Source organism: Erinaceus europaeus, chromosome 20, assembly GCF_950295315.1.
Source record: "Erinaceus europaeus chromosome 20, mEriEur2.1, whole genome shotgun sequence".
NCBI classification, from domain to species: Eukaryota; Metazoa; Chordata; class Mammalia; order Eulipotyphla; family Erinaceidae; genus Erinaceus; species Erinaceus europaeus.
This window is the reverse complement of record NC_080181.1, coordinates 24,591,588-24,613,759: the sequence shown is the minus strand read 5'-3', so window position 1 is coordinate 24,613,759 and position 22,172 is coordinate 24,591,588. Positions and strand designations below refer to the sequence as shown.

The 22,172-nt window shown below is 38.6% G+C and overlaps 1 protein-coding gene across 8 annotated transcripts in view; it reads left to right on the top strand.

The window, feature by feature from the left end:
• The window catches only part of CDON (cell adhesion associated, oncogene regulated), a 110,537-nt gene that overhangs the window by 26,589 nt on the left and 61,776 nt on the right, over positions 1-22,172 (top strand). For 5 of the 8 annotated variants that reach the window (XM_060180144.1, XM_016184933.2, XM_060180139.1 and 2 more), the window contains 4 exons: positions 16,823-16,950; positions 18,725-18,997; positions 20,418-20,564; positions 21,774-21,917. In XM_060180144.1, the coding sequence (XP_060036127.1) occupies positions 16,875-16,950; positions 18,725-18,997; positions 20,418-20,564; positions 21,774-21,917 (640 nt within the window). In that variant the 5' untranslated portion in view covers positions 16,823-16,874. Of the gene's footprint in view, positions 1-12,347; positions 12,460-16,822; positions 16,951-18,724; positions 18,998-20,417; positions 20,565-21,773; positions 21,918-22,172 lie in introns of all 8 variants that reach the window. The other 3 variants (XM_060180143.1, XM_060180142.1, XM_060180141.1) reach the window with 1 other exon arrangement.

The following is a 22,172-nucleotide window of genomic DNA, read 5'->3' as shown; positions in this document are numbered from 1 at the left end:
AGGACCAGCATAGGGATCCCAGTTCGAGACCCCGGCTCCCTACCTGCAGGGGGAGTCACTTCACAAGTGGTGAAGCAGGTCTGCAGGTGTCTGTCCGTCCATCCGTCCGTCCGTGTCCCCCCCCCCCCCCCCCCCCCCCCCCCCCGTCTACCCTTCCTGTCTCAATTTCTTTCTGTCCTACCCAACAACAATAACGATAAACAACAAGGGCAACAAAAAAGGGAAAATGGCCTCCAGGAGCAGTGGAATTGTAGTACAGGCACCAAGCCCCAGCAATAACCCTGGAGGCAAAAAAAAAAAAAAAAAAAAAAAAGGAAAAGAAAAAAAAAAGGGGGCCAGGCGGTGGTGCACCTAGTTAAGTGCACATACTACAGTGCACAAGGACCTGTGTTCAAGCTCCTGGTCCCCACCTGCAGGGGGAAAGCTTCACAAGTGGTGGGCAGGGTTGCAGATTACTCTCTCTCTCCATTCTCTATCTCCCCTTCCCCTCAATTTCTCTTTGACTCTATCCAATAATAAATAAATAAAGTTTAGAAAAAAGATTTTAAAAAATAAAGAAAAGAAAAAGAAAATGATTAGGATGAAGAATTTTAGAAAATTAAGCTAAGGATTCAATATATGATACACAAAAAAATGTTAAAATTATTCTTCTACATTTCACCAAAAAAAGCAGAACAAAGTCCCCTCATGTTGTATATTGATGTCCATGATGATAAATCCTGTGCAAAGGTCCATGTATCCTACAGATAGACGATGTGTAATAGAAAACACGTGTCTAGTGTAATAAACAAGTTCTCATATATTTCTTTTATTTTTTTATTGCCTGCAGGGTTATCGCTGGGGCTCGGTGCCTGCATTACAAATCCACTGCTCCTGGAGGCCATTTTTCCCATTTTTGTTGCCCTTGTTGCTGTTACTGTTATTGTTGCCATTGCTGTTGTTGGATAGGACAGAGAGAAATGGAGAGAGGAGGGGAATACAGGGAGTGGGAGAGAAAGATAGACACCTGCAGACCTGCTTCACCGCTTCTGAAGTGACGCCCCCACAGGTGGGGAGCTGGAGGCTCTAACCTGGATACTTACAGTGATCCTTGCGCTTCACACCATGTGCACTTAACCCGCTCTTCTACCGCCTGGCCGAGAGTGACTTTTATACCTGCTTTACACACTGACACTAGTTTTCATGAAAATTTTGCACAGAGGATCATCATTGTAATAAATTTATCTGTCTTCCAGGGTCGATCTGTCTGCTTCTGTGACCTTTCCAGTAGTTTGTGTGTGTGTTGTATAAATATATATGTGTATCTCCTCTATCACTATACCCTGAATTATTTCTTTGAGCCATTCCTTTTACTGTTGTTCAGTGTAATGTCACAATCAACAGATGTTATTTTGTACATGTTCAGTCCAACAGAGTTCTTCCAGGAAGCTTCGCTTCATTTCTAGTAGCCACACTGCACCTAATGCCAAAGCTCTTTCTCTCCCAATTGGATGAAAACATAATACTGTATTGTGTTGTGTTGACAACAGAGATACCAGGTCTAAATAGATTTGTCTTTCTATTTTCTAGCTTATCAGGACATTGTATCTTGATCATTTATTAGATTTCAACTGCCTATTAAAAGTTTTCTGGGGAGTAAGTATTCATTCATATAAGCCTATGTATATTTTTATCTTTAAACTTAGCAATTCACTTGTGGTGATTATGTACTGACTGCAGAGTAATCTCTGATAGACTTGTATGTCAGTTTAGGAATATGCTTGAAGAGTCCTACTCTTCCATAGTACTATGACAGCTTTAATGAAACTGTTTCTGAGTTAATTCCCACTACTGGTTTCAACAAAGCAGGGGTGCCTAAAAAATCTAGACTTCAGTTTTTTGTTGTCATTGTTTTATGCATCCAAATTTAAAGATAGAATAAAGTACTTGGAAACTAGTATCACTAAGTGCCAGGCCTCTGGGAAACACATAACTCAGCAGGTTGCATAATGTAAAACCATTGTGCTACAGGTCCATGGTTCCACCAGTTTATTTGCAGTAAAGTTATTTTTCTTAAATATCTGTTTTTTTCTTATTTTATGTTTTCCCAGATGCTCATACACACTGGACTATATTACACAGAAATGAGTTTCTCCTTAAAGTTCTATTTCCTTGTTATTAAAGTGAAATGTAAGCCAAACCCCATGAGGGTGAGTCTTTTGTGACTGCCAAGGAAAATGTGTTTCATTTGGTAAAGTCTAAGCAAAATACTGGACTTATTAACAACTATATTAATTTTATTACCTGACACTTATCTGGAGCTCTTTTCCAAATGTTTTCATATTTTCTTTCTCATCCTCCATCAAAAAGGAGTGGACAGATATCTACTTGGATCTTTACAATATCCATCTGTTCAAGCTTCACTAGTTCTTTGCAAACTTAAATGCTTTGCTTTTAGCATTTATTTTGTGGTTACTGTAACCCTTCATTTTTTCCCAGGAGACTAATCCCAGTGATAAAATTGAAAATCTACCGAGTGTTGGATTTGCAGTAAATGTTGAGTCTATGATGCTTGCAAAATAATTTCCTTGGAGCTTGTTATATTTTTGTCTTTTTGTTAATTTTTCCCAAGTCACTTTTTAAAATTTCATGTCTGCAGTTGTGTTTAAAATAAATTACTCTCCTGTACTGCTCACTGTGGATGCCAGAATTATCTTATCTCCACAGTTCTTGGTTTCCTGTGCTCTAGAAGCAGGAAGAAATTGACTCTTTGAAAGAGAGTAGAACAGGAACACTTGACTTTTAATTTTTTTTTTTTTTAACACCAAATATTATGAATTGAGCCTAGCTCCACTCTCACCCAGACCCTTTCTGGTTGGGTGTGTAATTAAGACCACATTGACTCCTATTGCAACTGGCAGCCCTCACTGTTGCCTTTCTTTTCTTGTGACCTTTGATCTCAGTGACCTTTCTTGGGGTTACTTCTAGGCCGTTTTTATTGTATTGGAGCTGAAGTGGTTCATGTGGAGTTGATTATTTCTTTGCTCATTTGGCCTTTTTGGTGCCATAACTTCAAGTCACTTCCATTTTCTTCCTCCACTTTTGACAGTCCACAGTGAAAGGAAATGCTTTTGCAGGCAGCAGGATCAGCTCATATGCTTGGCTGACTCAATTGAGTCTCCAAAGTGGGAGGAAGGAAGGGTCATGAAATCTGTAGGTGTCAACATTTTTTTTAAAAAAGTTTATCAGAATGCTTTTGTAGAGCACTCAGTGCTTGCAAAATGGTACAGTGAAGAGCTGCCATTCAGACTCAGGACTCTGAATTCTGGTAGGAAGACAGTACCACACATTACTGATACAGCCCTAGCTATTTGATATTCTGCAGCTCTGCTTCCTTCTTTCCTTTCTTTTTTCCCCTTTCTCTCTCTCTCTCTCTCTCTTTCTTTCTTTCTTGTTTATTTTTTCCCTTTTACAGAATTTATACCTGTGATTCTTTTTTTTTTCTTCAAAAAAACAGGAGTATAATTCCATACCATTCCCACCACTAGTGTTCTGTGTCTTTATTCCCTTCATTGGAAACTTCAGTGGTTCTCCCAGGGTCACAGATATGGGTGAATATTACCTCTATAAATATGTCTGTCTGTCTATCTATCTGTCTATATTTTTGCCCATTTTTTTTTTCTATGGTCCTGCCTTCTCTCTCTCTATCTCCCTTAATTTCTTTATTGGGGAACTAATGGTTTACATTCTACAGTAAAGTATATTAGTACATGCATAACATTTCCTAGTTTTCCACATAAGTCAACCCCCACTAGGTCCTCTTTTGCCATCATGTTCCAGGACCTGCTGCCTTCTCTTTTTATTTATTTATTTATTTATTTATTTCCTCCAGGGTTATTGCTGGGCTCAGTGCCTGCACCATGAATCCACCGCTCCTGGAGGCCATTTTTCCCCCTTTTTGTTGCCCTAGTTGTTGCAGCCTCGTTGCGGTTATTATTGCCATTGTTGACGTTGCTTTGTTGTTGGATAGGACAGAGAGAAATGGAGAGAGGAGGGGAAGACAGAGAGAGAGGGAAGAGAAAGACACCTGCAGACCTGTTTCACCGCCCGTGAAGCGACTCCCCTGCAGGTGGGGAGCGGGGGGCTCGAACCGGGATCCTTACACCTGTCCCTGCGCTTTGCGCCACGTGCGCTTAACCCACTGCGCCACCGCCCGACTCCCCTGCCTTCTCTTTTTAAGTCACACCTACTACTACTTCCTATTCTCCTCTTCTATATCCAGGTACTTATGTAGTTACCTTCCCCTAACATTTCCCCTCCTCTGAGAGTAGGAGTTCTGTCTGTAATTGCTTCTCCCCTGGGTGTGGACATTGGTAGGTTGGTTCATACCCCTAGCCTATTTCTATCTTTCCCTAGTGGAGTAGGGCTCTGGAGAGATGAGGTTCCAGGACATATTGGTGAGGTTGTCTGCCCTGAGAAGTCAGGATGGAATCATAGTAGATCTGCAACTTGATAGTGCCTGAAAGGCAGTAAATTATGAAATAGGACAAACTGTTTAATAAGTAGGAGCCGAAAAGTAGGATAGAACAGGCGAGAATAGAGATAAGAAGCTAGAAAGTCTGTTTTAGATAAGTTCCTGGGGGCCTATGACTTTAGTAATTTTTGCTTGCGCTTGATAATTAACATGGAGCTGGGCTAAAAATACTGTCTGGGAAGATGGTGTCAGAGTTGAGAATATGGCAAAAAAGCTGGACTAAGGCAGAGAGTAGCCCCCAAACTTGAGGAAAAACTATAAATACAATTAACTGTTCACCACATCAATCTGACCCAGGACCCATATATATTCATATTTAACACAGGAGCATGTATTTCCTCTGATTCCCTGTTAGTCTACTGCAGCTCTGCTTTTATAAGATTCATACGTTCCTCCTCCTGCCTCAGAGCTCCATGGCAGTCTAGAGAATGCATCATTGTCAATTGTACATGACTACTTTGAGGAACGCTTTAGTTTCTTAGAGAACGTGAAATAACCTCCAGAGGTCAGCACGCTATTAGATGGTCTATCTGTTGCAACTGGACTTCTTTGCCTCCATTTCTTCACCCTCCTCCTGACCCTATCCACTCCTCCAGTAAAATCACTGAGAGATATATGCCAGCTACTGCTCTCATTTTCCAGACTCCACATGGGCAGCATGTAGACTGTCACAGATCAAAAATACTAGTGATCATGAGGGCTCAACAGTTAGGGGATGTGGCTGATCACCATACATTGCAGTATCTTTCAAAGGTGTGAGGTGTGAGGTTTGGAGACATTTTCAAAAGTTTGAATGTTTGATTCTGTCCCTGAAATACTATCTTCTTTCTGGTTTTTTTTTTATATAAATATTATTGATAATGTGGGCTATTTTACATAAGGGTTTCTACTGCCTTCAAAGGTGGAACTTTTTTTTTTTTTTCCTCCTCCAGGGTTATTGCTGGGCTCGGTGCCTGCACCATGAATCCACCACTCCTGGAGGCCATTTTTCCCCCCTTTTGTTGCCCTTGTTGTAGCTTCGTTGTGGTTATTATTATTGCCCTTGTTGACGCAATTCGTTGTTGGATAGGACAGAGAGAAATGGAGAGAGGAGGGGAAGACAGAGAGGGGGAGAGAAAGATAGACACCTGCAGACCTGCTTCACCGCCTGTGAAGCGACTCCCCTGCAGGTGGGGAGCCGGGGCTCGCACCGGGATCCTTATGCCGGTCCCTGCGCTTTGTGCCACAAGGTGGAACTTTTTAGGGCTCAGTTTGAGAACCCATTCTCAGTCTAGCACTTCATTTTACTTGCCTATGAGGTGTCTGTTTTAGAGTATCACTTGTGTCCATCCCAACTCATCTCCACATTTGAAGATAGATCCATTCTCTTCTTCTGAGGTATTTCCTGCTTGAGTACATGCACATCAGCAATTCACTCACTTGTCCAAGTCAGAAATTTGGACAGCAACCTCAGTTTCTTTATGATCAAAGCAGTGTGGAAGCAAAATGGGAGAGAGAATGGATTCCAAAGTCTAAAGGAACAGTCAAACAGATGTCTTGGATAGTGTGCTGCTTTGCCATGTGCTTAACCATGTTCAAACTCAGCTCCTACCACAATGAAAGAAGCGGAGGTGCTGTGGTCTCTTATTTTCTCTCTGCCTCTATATATATTGAAAAGAAAGAAAAAGAAAAAAAGTCTAAGATGTGTGTTTGTCCCAGTCCAAGTCAACCACAAGTGCTACCATTTCTTCACCTTTGCCATTTTTTATTATGTTCATTTCTTAATTTTTTAAATTAACATTTTGTCCTGATGATGTTCCTCAAGGACATGTTCCCATCCTCATTTTTTAATAGTCTTCTACCCCTCTTCATCTCTTCAGCCCTTCTACACATTGTAGCATCAGTGAATTTTCTTTTTTTGTGTTCTTTCATAAATGAATTTTCAAAGCTACATGTCTCAATCCTGTCCCTTACCTGATTATAAGCCATTAACACTCCCTCTCAGTATAAAACCTGAATGTCCTAACCAGATAACTTGTTGTTTATGTTCTAGATTTTACTTACCTATGTTCTCTCTAGCTCTGATTCTGCACATACTTCTGCTTGGTGTACCCCCTGCTCTTTGCTTTGCCTCCCACCCTCCATCTTCCCCCACTCCCCCATGTGTACATCAGATTCATTTATTGTTTCCTCTGAGAAATCTTTTACCCTCTCAGTCTAGGTTAAGGGACCCTTCTATTTTTTTTTATTATTATTTTATCTAAGTCCCTTTTTATTTATTGGGTGTAAATGTTTATTACTGTTATGTTCTGTTGTTCACCTATCCCACAACAACAGCCATTCCATGGGTCTTTTTGGAAAAATCATGCTGTGTTCTATCTACCAAGATACCTGAACAGCTTTTGCAAACTGAACAATAAACTCTCTCATAATTTTTTAAAAATTTGCATTGAATTAATCTGATAGTTAACTAATGTTTAAGTAAATATATTTCTTCTTTATTGTCATAGAAAATTCATTTTTAAATGGATAGTTGTGAAATAGATTGCTTGAAAATTGGGATAAATTGTTACTTTTAAAAAGGGAACTTACAATTTCATGCAGATTAAGATTCTTTTAAAAAACATTCTTAAAAATAGTAGAATAAAATCCCCTTACTAACTTAAAGTATCTTCTACTTTGAAGACCTATATTGATTTCAAACCTAAGTTTTTATTCACAAATTGGTCAAAGCTATTCCTAAAACCTGAAAGAAAACTATGAGAAAGTTTAATATAGGATTTTTGGATGAAGCAATTCAGAGAAACAGTTTAGAGCATCCTTGGGAAAGCAAAGACTTCACTTCAAAAACAAAGGAATTTAATATAGAAATTCAGGAAAGACTTTTCCCAAAGGGTTATTCTGGCAGCCTGTTGAAAAGGGGTTATAAAAGCATTGAGTTCACAACCTGAACAATAAGTTAAGTAAATGTTAGGGAAGTATTTCCTTTCTTATTCTAAGACAGGACATATCTTTGCCAACAGAAATGCTCCAAAGCCTGGGGTGACATGAAAGTATAGTTTGTTATATAAGACAAATTGCCTTCTAAGTAGATTGAAGGAAAGATTTAAAGAAGGTAACATAGGAAGCTACCAGTTTTAGTAACTGTCAGACCAGGACCCAAGGACCCATACAAGAGCAGGAACCCCTTCGAAGAATTTTGCAGCATGAGGGAAAGAATTGTATCCTGATTTGTAGATTTAATGGGGCACAACACTTTACCATTCTACTTTTTTCCTAAGTGCATGAGTGGGGAGAAGAAAGGGTGAAGTACCAGTGTGCTGCTTCACCATACATGCCACTATGCTGGTGCTGTCCACAGTGCTCCAGGGACCTAAACCCAGGATTTCACACATTGGTGTGCAACCTACCTGCTGAACTATCTTCTGACCCCTCTATTTTGATTTGGGTTGTTTGTATTGGGGGCCCTGCAGTCTTTGTTTCCTGGAGAAACTGCTCTCTTGGGATATCTCTGAGACTTGTGAATCAGCTACTCAGAACTGCTGTAAATATACTGAAATTATGCCGACTATTAACTTCCTCTGAAGATATGAAGAGGGTAGGAAAATCGTCTTAGGATAATAGCATAATGGTTATGCAAAGAGACTCTCATGCCTGAGGCTCTGAAGTCCCAGGTTCAATCCCCAGCATCACTATAAACCAGAGCTGAGCAGTGCTCCGGTAAAAAAAGAAAGAAGGGAAGGAAGGAAGGAAGGAAGAAAGACCTTTTTGGTCATGTTAATTCTTTCTGAAGATCAGGAAGAAATGTCTTCTTAATTGTCAGTTTTTTACATTGGGGACTCGTCATGTGTTGCCTCAATCCAGTAGAACTCAATTTAGAATTCAGCCCCTTGAGTCATTTTACTACCTCTGATAGTTTGGGGGGAAAGTGGTGTTTCTATGCTCTTGGATAGGGAAAGCAGTAGGAAAGGGAGAAAAATGTTTTATAAGGAGTAGTAATTTACTTATTAATACATGCCAGCAAATATTTCTATAAAATGCTAGCAGTTTTTACTTACAAATCTATTTTTAGAGAAGTAGATGTTATAAATTAAAGTCATTCAGTGTAAAGACAGCAACCTTTTATCCAACATTATGAATAGGTTCTGGGTAAAAAGCAGAGATTTCATGTCTAATGTGCTTTTTATAATTGAATGTGGTCTATTGTTCTCTCCCTTTTATTCTTTTTGCAGATGCCTTCATGTAAATTTAAAGTATATTAGAAAAGTTCCTAGTTGAGTGTTGCCTTATGCTCTGTCAGATATTTTTAACTACCCAAGTTGGTCAGACTCACACTTTATATTCACACTTTGCTTACCACAGAGGAAGGGTCTAAACCACATGTTTGTGAGTAGAAGTTACCCCTATGTACTGATGTTGGATATTGGGCATAGAGTTGTAAATTTTGCCTTCTTTTTGGAAAGCTACTTGATGACATATATATGTTAAAAGTCTTTAGGGAGTTGGGCGGTAGCGCAGTGGGTTAAGCGCACGTGGTGCAAAGCACGAGGACCTGTGCAAGGATCCCAGTTTGAGCCCCAGCTCCACACCTGCAGGGGAGTCCCTTCACAGGCGGTGAAGCAGGTCTGCAGGTGTCTATCTTTCTCTCCCCTTCTTTGTCTTCCCCTCCTCCATTTCTCTCTGTCCTATCTAACAACAATGACATCAACAACAACAACAATGAAAAACAACAAGAGCAACAAAAGGGAAAATAAAAAAAAAAAGTCTTTAGTATGTTTGTTTTAGGGGCATGACTAGGACAGGGTGGGGGGAGATAGCTCAACATGTTAGTGTACTAGTTCTTATGCACAAGGCCCCAGAAGCTATAGGTTCAATCCCTATCACCACCTTGTGCCAGAGCAGAAGAGTGCTCTGGTTCTCTTTCAATCACCCTATCTCATAATAAATAAATGAATACATAAATCTAAATAAGTTTGTACCCCATAATTCACTAATAAAACTTAAAATATATATTCTGAAGCTCTAATTGAAAGGGTGATTAAGGATTCTTGGACACAATAGTCATAGAAGCATGATCTTTAGGGGATACATATACATACACATATACATATACATACACACTTACTTTTTTTTTTTTCTGCCTCCAGGGTTATCCCTATTGCTCAGTGCCTGCACTATGAATCCCTTGCTCCTGGCAGTCATTTTTTTTTTTTTTTGATAGCTCAGAGAAATTGAAAGGGGAGGAGAAGACAGAGAGGAAGATAGAACGATAGACACCTGCAGAACTGCTTTACCACTTGTGAAGCAACCCCCCTGCTGGTGGGGTGATGGGGGCTTCAACCAGGATCTTTGCATGGGTTCTTGTACTTTGTACTATGGGTACTTAACCTTCTGTGCCACTGCCCAGCCCCCTATTTATACACATATTTATACACATATTTTTAAAATGTGATTTATTTTAAAAGGGATAGCTAAATAAAAAATACATCCTAAAAGTAACTAAAGGACATACCTATGAAATATAACTGTTGGGAGTAGGGCAGTAGTGCAACAGGTTAAGCACACATGGCACAAAGCGCAAGGAAGCAGGTCTGCAGGTGTCTGTTTCTCTCCCCCTCTCTGTCTTCCCCTCCTCTTTCCATTTCTCTCTGTCCTATCTAACGACGACGACATCAACAACAACAACAATGAAAAACAATAAGGGCAACAGAAAGGGAAAATAAATATAAAAAAATTAAAAAAAGAAATATAACTACTGCAAATTATGTTTATGTACAATTTTAATAAGTAAAATGGCCATTAGATAATATAGCAAGATTTAAAGTGGTATTGCATACATGATCTGACTTCAGTATTTATTTAGCACGGAGGCTTGGTGCCTGAACAACACTAGTGCTCTTGGGGACCATTTTTTCCTTTCTTTTTTCTTGTGAGAGACAGAGAGAAATAGGGAGATAGAGACAAAAGGGAGAGACACCTGCAGCACTGCCCCACTGCTTATGAAGCTTCCCCCTACAGGTGGTGATCAGGGGCTTGAACCAGGGACTTCCTACATGGTAAAGTGTACACTCTACCAGGCACACTGCCTCTTGGTCCATATACATATTATGATTTCAATTCTGTAAGTGGATGAAAAAGGTTAAGAGGAAATAGATCAAAATATTGATATATTATCTTTAGGTGGTGGAATCTGTGTCTTGTTTTCTTTTTTGTACATTTATGTATTTTCCACAGTTTCTGTGATGTAAATTATTTCTTATGAGTGTTTGTAGAAATCTGTTAACAATTTTCCACTTGCAAAAATAATATATCCATTGTAGAATGTGTGAGGGGAAACTCAAATAGTGTCTTAAAAATCACCTGGCATTATGTTAAAAGCATTGGGTGCTTTAAAAATATTCCATAAGAGAAAAAAATCAAGGCCTAAAAAATGACAGCATGATCTAAATCAAATTCTATTCCATCTACTACGATTTAAGTCAGAAATCTGTTTTTAATTTTTGCCTGAAAATATTTGGATGTTATATATGCTAAAATAGAATTCAGAAGGCCTTTGGCCTTCTGATATATGGTAGAGTGAGCAGGTGTCTTTTTTCCAAGGACCTTTTCCCAGCTGGCCAGTGTTTGCTTGGTAGGAGGAAGATGGGTTAGCTATATGCATATACTAGCAAGTATCATTAAGCATTTCCTTTTGTAACAAAGATAGTCTTTTTGAAAATGATATTAATTGAGCAGTTTTCCAGCAGTGCTAACAAGTATACTCTGATTTATATATATTTATATTTATTTATAGATTTATATATCAGAGTATACTTCTGTGATCCATGGTGCTTATGTGCGAGGCTAAAAGACAGGGGTTGCTGTTAGTGGCTATTGGATAGAATTTTTAAATTTTTTTTTTTTTTAACCAGAACACTGTTCAGCTCTGGCTTATGGTGGTGCAGGGGATTGAACCTGGGACTTTGGAGCCTGAGGCTCCAAAGTCCATTATGCTATCTACCCCCCTCGGATAGAATTTTTAATCTACCTGACCCATATGGCAATAGACTCAGGTCCTTGTTCTCATTATCACAATTTTCTAGCAATGAGCGAGTTTGCTAGGAATAAATAGAGATCACATCAACAAGCAAATGCCTATGATGGTCCTAAGTTTATTCCATCCTCCAAAGTCAATCAACAACATGTTCAGAGTAACCTAACAGAAAGAGAGGAGTACTACTCCTAGGTAGCAATATAATGAACTGTGAACTTTTAAAGGACAGCTGCAAAGTAGCTTAGTAAGTCATGTGCTAGGGTTAAAGTTGGCTCTGGAATTTGTTTCTCTGCTTTTTAATAAATAAATAGTAGAAGAAAGATTTGGCAAAAGGAAGGAGAATTCCTCCTTGCCCTCATTCTCTCAGCAAAGTGTCTCCTGTTAACAAGTTGTTTGAATGTTTACATTGCCTTGATTGCTTTCCAGAGGTATGTCAGTTTTTACCCTTGAACCAGGCAAGAGTTCAAATAAACCAAAAAGAGTTCTCACACAGCTGGCTCCTTCTGCCCGTGAGTGATACCAAACTAGCCCATCCCTCTGTAAAAAGAGGTCAGCAATAAATAAATAAATGAATAAATAAAGGCAGCCCATGAATTGATAGCTTGTGATCATTTGATGCCCTGTGATAAACTGTATTTGCAACATGTTGGTATAGAGAAGTGAGCAGATCCTGGGGGATATTGTTTCATGTATTAAAAAGCCATGCTTAAGGTAACCCTGTAATTTTGTCAGTGGTTAGAATTGCAAAGTAAATATTCATGTGAGATTCTCATTCTAAAATGTCATTAATGTTCTGTTGTTATATTTTATTGTATTTTATAGTCACAGATTCTGTGTCCAGTCCTGGCCAGGCAGGAATGTGGGGGAGAATTTGATGACAATAATAATTGCCCTTTGTATCCCTAGCCCAACATAGTACCTGTTCATATCATAGGTAGGCACTTACTAAGTGTTTGCTGATTTTTAAAATAATATGAATAAATGAAGGCAGGAATAATTAATGTGGCTAGAATGTGCTGAGTTCAGGTGACAATTCTCATTAAATATGACTCATGTGCTTCTGTAAATTACACATTGAAGTATTGCTTTCATTTTAAGAGACACATATTACATGTCTGCTTTCTACTGGGCAATATAATTTACAGACTTAATTATGATGTAATCTATGCCATCAAAGAGGATCATATAGATTACAGAACAGAATAATGAGTACAATGGTAGTAGATAGGTGTCCAAGGTGTAGAGGTCATAGAGGGGAAAGAAAGTGTGAGCCCTATCTGGAGGACGGTATGGGAATTGTTGATTTAATTTGTCTTCTTGTATTTGTCTGCTATTAGAATGTAAAGTACAAGTTTGTGTCTTCTTTTTTCTACATATTTTAATTGCATTGTCCCCAATTCCTAGAAATTGTATCAAACATAAGTACTTGTTGCATGTATGGATTATTCTTTTTTATTATCATTTATTTATAAAAAGGAAACACTGACAAAACCATAGGATAAGAGGGGTACAACTCCACACAATTCCTGCCACCAGAACTCTGTATCCCATTCCCTCCCTTGATAGCTTTTCTATTCGTTAACCCTCTGGCAGTATGGATCCAAGGTCACTGTGGGATGCAGAAGGTAGAAGGTCCAGCTTCTGCAGTTGCTTCCCCACTGAACATGGGCGTTGACAGGTCGAGCCATACTCCCAGCCTGCCTCTCTCTTTCCCTATGGGGCAGGGTTCTGAGGAATCGGAGCTCCAGGACATATTGGTGGGGTCGTCTATCCAGGGAAGTCTGGTTGGATCATGTTAGCATCTGGAACCTGGTGGCTGAAAAGAGAGTTGACATATAAAGCCAAACAAATTATTGACTAATCATGAATCTAAAGGCTGGAGTAGTGCAGATGAAGAGTTGGGGGCGGGGGTCCTCTGTTCTGTAGATAGCTAGTAGGAATATTTCAAAGGGCTTGTGGCTTTACTAGTCTTTTTTTTTTTTTCCCCCTAAGCCTGAAATCTGATATGCAGGTAGATCCTAGTTATTGTCTGGGGAGATGTCATGGCTGGAAAAAGGACCAGAAAGCTGGATCTGGAAAGAGAGTAGCTCTACAGTGAGTCAGTATGAAGTTCATAATGAAATAGTGTCTACTTAGACTTAGATACCCTCCTCACCTATTTCCTATTATACTTCCCTCACTCCCAAGCTATCCTTATCAAAGCAAGGACTGCAAAAGCTGAATAAGGGCAAGAGACTGGCATACTTTAATGATGACTCTTTAGTCACTATTGGGCCACCCCATCAGCTGGGGCCCTAGTCAGGGAGTCCTGAGATTCCCAAACAGACATGATGGGCCTAGACCTCGAATAAATAGATCCCTCTCTCCATTGTTACCGGTCATCTATATCAGGAACGACAAAACAGACCCCTTTTGGACCCCCATAGGACCTTGCCCTCAACTTGTATCAACAATGGTAGAGAATGTTCCATCCTCTGAAGGGAGGCTGGACAACATATCCTATGCTACACCTGAGGAAGATGGGTCCTGATATTGGGGCAGCTTGGAATGTTCCTACTGATGACCACAGAATGTGAGGTCGGATCTACAGGAATGCAGAGGTCACATAGGCTCCTAAACTGAATATAGGCTCCAGATCAGATCAAATCGTTGGGGTTTATAGTCAACAATATTTGTACACCTTTCCCATATTTGGGAGCTACTCTTCCAGGATTATTATTTATAGATACTATCACATTCCCTTTAAAAGAAATTCACTGGTAATCTTCTTTCCTTCCTTCCTGCCTTCCCATCTTCCTCCCTCCCTTCCTTCCTTTCTCTCTTTCTTTTTATAAAATAAAAAGACCGACAAGACCATAGGATAAGGTGGGTACAGTTCTACACAATTTCCACCACCAGAGTTCCATATTCCATCCCCTCCCTTGAAAGCTTTCCTGTTGTTTATCCTTTTGGGAACATGGACAAGGATGTTGGTAGGTCGATCGATACACCCAGCCTGTGCCTATCTTTCCCTAGTAGGGCAGGGCTCTGGAGAGGTGGGAGTCCAGGGTACATTGGTGAGGTCCTCTGTCCGGGGAAGTCAGGTTGGCATCTGCCGTGATAGCATCTGCAACTTGGTAGCTAAAGCATAAAAAAATATATAAAGCAGAACAAATTTTTAATAGTCAGGAACGTAAAGGCAAGGATATAGCAGATGAGTTTTGGGATCTCCTTTTTGGAGAAAGCTAGTAGGTCTATTCTAGATATAAACCAAGGGGCCTATGACTTTTCTAATTTCTACCAACAATATACGCTAGTGACTTATTCAATCCTTGCCAGTACTGGGTTTTGTAAAGCTCTCTTACTTTTGCTAACATGTATAGTATTTTTATATGAAAAATGTATAAAAAGAAACTTTTCCCTCAACTGTCATCCACTTTCAGTACTACTCCCTATGTTTATGGTGCTCTTTGATTCTTTTATTTATCTATTTGTTTACTTCTGTGTGATAGACCGTGAGAGAATACAAAGCACTGCTCCACAATCCAGGGAGCTCTACTCGTTCTGAACTGACTCATTCTTCTTGAGTCTGTTTCCCTGCTCTGCAGCCTGCTCCATTTCAGCAAATGAAACTCTTATTTATTTATACTTTATTTTATTTTTTTCCTTAAAAAGTATATATATTTTATTTTTGGATAGCAGAAATTGAGAAGGAAGAGGGAGCTAGTGAGAAAGGTGAGAGAGACATTTGAAGCACTGCTTCTCTACCACTCGTGAAACTTTCTTCTTGCAAGTGGGGACCAGGGACTTGAACCCAGGCAGGTCCTTGTACATGGCAATGTGTGCACTCAACTGATTGTGCCACTGGCCTTTTCTTACTTATATTTTTACACCAGAACTAGAGGTTCTCCTCAACAAATCTCTTTATCTCACACTCTCTGTCAAAGCCTTCAGCAGATATAGAGTATATTTTGATTGCAGTTACTTTCCTCCTTCTCCCTAGTTCACTCAGGGGCCTAAACCACCACATGCTTATCTCTTTCATTCTTGCCCACTTCAGTTTAGTCTCTCCCAGATAGTGGTTCTTTTCTTTTCTTTTATCATATTTACTTGTTTATTTATTTAACCAGAGTATTGCTCAACTCTGGCTTATGGTGGTGCTGGGGATTAAACCTGGGACCTTTGGTGCCTCAGGCATGACAGTAATTTGCATAACCATATGCTATCTCCTCCACCCCTGGGGTCTTTTAAAAACATAACTGAGTGGCCCAGGAGGTTATGCAGTGGCCAGAGTTCTGGACTTACAAGCATGATGTCCTGAGTTCAGTTGCTAGTATTACATGTACCAGAGTGATGCTCTGGTGTTATTTCTCTCTCATTCTATCTCTCTCTCATGTATGCTTTCTCTCATAAATCTTTTAAACAAATGTAACTGAGACCACACCACTCCCCTTCTCTAAGTGCATGCTGTTGCATTCAGAATAAATTTCAACATCTTTACCACAGCTTTTGGGGTTGGGAGAGCTCTGTCCTGACTTTCTACTGTGCTCTCTGCCTGGTTCAACCCTCTCTCACCACAGTGGCCTTTGATCTGCAGACACCTCAGTCCCAACACAGGCCTGCTCTGCATATTCTCTCTGAATGATCTTTAGTCTAAGTTCCACATCTGAAAAAGGGAAGACCTGCCTCATAGAATTATTATGAAGATTATTGTGCTCTTTGTAAATGCTAGCTCCTATTTTATTTTACTATTATTTCCCTAACAGGGAACACTGAGAAGGAATGCATTTTTGATTGCTTTGAATTTTAGATGCTTGAGAAATGTGTCAGCAAATGGATGAAAGGCAGTTTACTATATTCATTTGGGTGATAAGAGATGCAGAATTACTTTGTAAAAAAAAAAATAAAATAACAGGGTTTCTAAGTTTAAGTCAGTGCCTAGAGATTAATTTGTCAAGTGATTTACCCCCTCCCTTTACTAGGGCTTCACTGCTTCAGGAACTTTTTCAAATAGAAAGAGATCGGGCTGGGCAGAGACACTACAGCAGTGCAATCTCCCCATAGTGCTGTGGGGACTGGGCTTGAACCTGGGCTGCTTGCTTGACAAAGCTAATACACTCACAGATAAACTATCTTGCCAGCTAAAAAAAATAATAATAAGATCATGAAGTGTGTTGCATTCGATGCACACTATGTGCACAGCTTTCAAAACAGATGGCAGTCACTACATGTACAACTCTAGTTACTCAAATAGAAAAAAAAAATCCAGCTGTGTTTGTGGTTTAGATGTTCTTTGCTTTCTTTTGGGTATCTTTTAGATAAGGCCTGAGTTTTGCTCTGGAAGTCTGGCCTGCTCTGCCATCTGGCGCTATGCATCCAGATCTTGGGCCCTTACACATACTGCTGTTTGTGATGCTGATGAGTCTGTGCTCCTCTGTGCATTCAGGTAAGATTACAGATTGTGTGTGCTTGAGTTGAAGCTTTCTTCATCTTAACCCCACTGGAGAAAAAAGAGAAAATAAAAAAAGCTTTCATTTTAATATTTTTCTGGTAGAAATTAATTTTAAGGATATTTTTTAAGGATATTTCTAAGCTTTGTTTGGTTTGCCAGAATCATTAAAAAACTTTGAATTCATTTTATTTTATTTTATTTCTAGTGAGGGACTAATAGTTTACACTATAGTCATTGGCATAGACACAACCCCTCTTTCCCCAGTGATAGGTGTCTAGGTGTATGAACTTTAATCTCTCTGTAATGCATCTCAGGCATTCGAAGGCCTGCTCATCATTGTCCTTGTAATTCATTCCTTTCATTGTTTTAAAAAATAGTTTCCTATCATGTGTTTTCAAAGTAAGAGATATGTTATGAATTTGTGAATTTAGAAATTATAGCATAAAGAAAATGGTGACTACATACCGCCATAGAGAAATTTTAGAATCAGCTTGTAATAGTGCCCTACTTGGAGCAAGAGAATTTGGTTCATATCCCACATCTGCCACTTTCTTTCATGACCTTGCCTAATTTATTATCTAACTCTGTGAGTTGCTGAAAAGCTCAAGTGTGTTTATTGTTAAGTGTGTGCATTGCATAAGCCTGAGCCTAATGCATGACCCATGTGCATTTCTATTTTTACTGTAGGCTTGTGCTAAAATTGATAGAAAAGTATACACAAATTTAATGTTTGTTTCTTAGTTATTAGCTCTGTGAAAAATACTGTCTGTTGAGCCTGGCTCCTACTGCATTGAAGGACGTTTCAGTGCTATGGTCTCTTTTTAGTCTCTCTCAGCTTGTCTACCTCTTTATCTCTAGGAGAAAATAAAAAAATAAACTAAATAAACAAAATAAAAATATTGCCTATTACAGCTTGATAAAGGAAAAATTAATGTAGTGGTTTTATTTCTGTTTTTGAGTTGCTAAAATCCACCTCAAATTGAGTCAAAAGGTGCATTTCCTTTGATCTTCATTTCTAATTAAGTAGCTGGTAAAAGTAGATCCAGCAACTTGATTTCTTTAAGCATTTTAATCCGCCAGATTAATGGTACGCCTAGATCTGTTTTTAATAGTTTAGTGTAAGAGCCCTGTCCAAATTCTTTGAGGAATTGACATAAGAAATGCAACTATCCTAAACATCTAAGCAAACAAAAAATTGATAATCTATTTAATTTCATATCCAAGAAAGTAGACTTTGTGCTTCAATGTGGCTTCCTAACTTTGTACTTCTGCTTTCTTGAGAAAAATTGAACATTATTTTATATTAAAAGGGAGTAATAAAGAAGTACCATTAACTTTGTTTATAGAATAATTTGCTCTTAAAGTCAAATCCTGTTGGTGATATATCAATAGAAAAGTTTTTTTTTAATGAAAATTTTAACTTCAATTTCTTAAAAGCTGTTTTATTAAAAGACAATTTGGCATTCCTCATTTATAAAATTGGCATTTTGTCTAGTTTATAGCACAAGAACATTCATGTATTTTATCCTAAATAATTTATTAAGTGCTAGGTTAACATGTTGCCTTTTTCCTTACAAAAATAGACTTATAAGAATGTTCCTAGAGTTTTTTACAAGCATTAAGCACCATAATATATGTAGAGAAAGTATAAGTTTGCTAAAGTTTTTAACTAAAGTTAAATTGATTCAGATATACTCAGTATGCTCTTCTTTCTCTCTCCTCTTATTTCTCCCCACCCCCTTTGCACATGGGGAATGTTTCCTTTCAGATTTGGCACCTTACTTCATTTCTGAGCCGCTGTCTGCTGTCCAGAAACTTGGTGGAACTGTAGTATTACATTGTTCTGCTAGACCTGTGACTGCTCATATCTCATGGCTGCATAACGGGAAAAGATTGGATAGAAACATGGAACAGATTAAGATTCATCAGGGGACTTTGACTGTTCTCTCTCTTAACTCCTCTTTCTCGGGTTCCTACCAATGCATTGCTAACAATAGCATCGGAGCAATTGTGAGTGGCCCTGCAATAATATCCACTGCAGGTGAGTTGAATTTTCACCTTCTTATGTAGGTTTTTTTTTCTCCCTGAAATTATTTAGTCCTTGCATTTTAAATAGAGAGAAGAGTGTGAACTTTTTTGTAAGGACACATAGGGGTTCTTAACTGCATTCTTCACTGCTGTGTGTTTAATGTGGTGTACTTGAACCACTGTGAGTCTAGCCTATTGCTTTTACCCTGTAGCAGTGAGTTTGTACACTGAGCAGTTTTCTAATCTGAATCCTAAATTTGCTAGTATTTAAAAGTCCTTAATATCAGCAACTAAAAAAAAAAATCTATTGTTTACTTTGACACTCAGTTATTTCATGCAGTTCTTTATCTTTGTTTCATATCAACTTGTTTTATTTGCCTTGATTACTGAATGAATTTAATTTATTTAATTGAAACCAGACTAAAGAAGCAGGAAAAAAATAACTGACTGCAAGAAAAGGAATTTTGAGTATTGAACTTATGGAAAATCTGGAATGCATGCTTTTCTTAGTCAGTTTGAGCCATCTGCCTTTCAGTTGGTGATGGCTTCCAGTAATGGAAACCGTCAATGTAAGGGCACCCCCTATTTATAGAACAAATCTGGATTCCCTAGGAGTAGTAAGTTTGTCATAACTGAGAAGAGTAAATGTTTTTATAGAGCTGTGACCCATGGACACACACTGGAGGGCTGAATTCCTAGTGGCAGACTGCTGAATGCTTTCTGCATTGGAGATAATAGAGTCCTTCCATGCTGACTCCATCTGTAGTAAACTTACAAGGAGAGGAATGGAGACCAAGTTAATATATTCAGATAGTTCAAATGGTACACTATTTTGTTTCTTCACTTCTTAGGTTCATTCCCATAAACTATTTTATTGCAATATGAGTAGCTACAAATGGAATAAAGATGTCTGGAAAGTGAATTTAGATGAGGGTGGGATTGAAAAGGATATACCTTGACAGAATCACAACAATTATGCTTTATAGTTCTCTATAATTTTTTTTGCTTGTTTTGTTTTGTGGGGGCTGGGGCCTACTGCATGTGAGACTTCATTACTCCTGAGCCAACTTTCATTCAGAGAGAGGGAGAATGGTACCATGTTGAGGCAGGTACCATACCTAGCGAGCTACCACTCAGCCCCCTTTCCCTAATGTTTGAAGAGCACTTACTTTTCTCTGAAGTCTCCTGTGTACAATGACTTCCAGAAGAAGTGCCATGACTTACTTGAAGTCCTCAACCATACGATTCTGCCACAGTTGTTTTCTGATATGAAAAAGTCACGTCATTCTGTGAATTGGGGTTCATTGCCCCAAACCAGCGGAGGCAAATATCCCTCCTAGTTTTTAAATGTCTTTTGAGAAGGGAAATTCAATTTTGCATTTATACTGTCTACTTACTTATTTACTTTGTTTTACCTACTTATTTATTTTTAGTTCTTGGTGATTTTGATTCATCAGCAAAGCATGTTATTATAGCAGAAGAAAAAGATTCTGGCATCATTGACTGCAAGGTACCAGACAGTAACCCCAAAGCTGAGGTGCGCTATAAAATCCGGGGAAAGTGGCTGAAACATTCCACAGGTGAGAGACCCTTTGCAAAAAGCCAGTGGTACCTAAAGAACAAACATCATTAGACCACCTACTATGAATCTGTGTATGGATACAAAAATACCCAAGAGATAATGTTTCTATGCTCAAAAGTCTAGTGGAAGTGACTGAAGCTCATAGTTACAGCTCCACACCCCCCGGGCTCGCTACCTCAATCCATTCTTTCTCAGTTCTCACTGTTAGGTGTAAAGTAGTGTGCCTTGTTGCAATGTGACCCCATCATTCAACTTTATTTGTTTTCTATAGCATTGTATTACACAAATTTTGTTTGTTATTTTATGCATTATATTTGTCAATATGCATCTTTTGTTTGTTATTTCTCTGATGTCTCCATTCTCTGCACTGAAATATTTGTTGCATGAATGCAGGGCCTTAGTCTGCCTCCTTCATTGCTGTGTTATGTGTCCCTGGGCCATTGTTGGCAGGAAATAGACACTCAGTACATATTTGCTAAGAAAAAAATAAATGAACACCAGGTGATCAGTGCTCTAGGGAAAGATTTGTCTAGGGTGGCAGCTGTGGTCATTATATCTTTGTCTAAATATGCTTCCTGTGTTTTTAGTGTTATTGATGAGTAGTTTGTTGTTAACATGTTTTGATGGCTTGAGTTTGTTATTCTAGTATATTAGTTCACCTTTATTCATAGGGGATACTTTCTAATACCCTCTAACCCCCTCCAATGTCTAAAAGGGTGATTTGTATTACAACCTATGTATACTATGGTTTTTCTATATAAATACACATACCTATGGTAAAGTTTAATTTATAAATTCTGTACAGTAAGATATTAACCATAGGTAAAAATAAAGCAGATTTATAAAAATATGCAACATATCAATAGTACAGTGTATTAAAGTTAACATGTGATCAAAGTTAACATGAATATGGTATCTTTCTGTCCCTCTTAAAATGTCTTATTGTGCATAGTAATTTTGGACTGTGGTTGACTGAGGATAACTGAACTGAGAAAAGCAAAACCATGGATAAGGGAGTTCTACTAGACTAGTGACTTTTTTCCTTTTCTGCCTGACGTTCTCTTTGCTTCATTTAATGAATTTTCTTTTATTGCTTACTTGCTGTTAGTCATATGTTTAAATTAAAGCATAAAAGCGTTCATTACTCTTAGTTGTGTTGACGCCTTTCTTGAAAAGAGGCCTTGACTGCATTCCCTTCCTCCCTCAGAGAATTACTTAATCCTTCCATCAGGAAATCTTCATATTTTGAATGTATCCTCAGAGGACAAGGGATCATATAAATGTGCAGCTTTTAATCCTGTCACACATGAATTAAAAATTGAGCCCATTGGCCGAAAGCTTCTTGTGAGTCGTAAGTATTGGGGGGGGGGGGAGTGGTAGTTATGGTAACTGTAAAGAATCCTTGAAAGTGTACCTGATAAACAATTGGGAAATGAGAATTCATTTTTCTTTCAGATCTTGTTTATCAGAAGAAAGTCTTATTAAAAAAGAAGTACATAAATGTATTATAGAACAGTGCTTTGCATGTTCAAAATACTGTTGACTTTTTAGAAGGGAATTTTGTTCAAGATGCTAACAGTGGAATATCTATGGAGGAGTTTGCCCT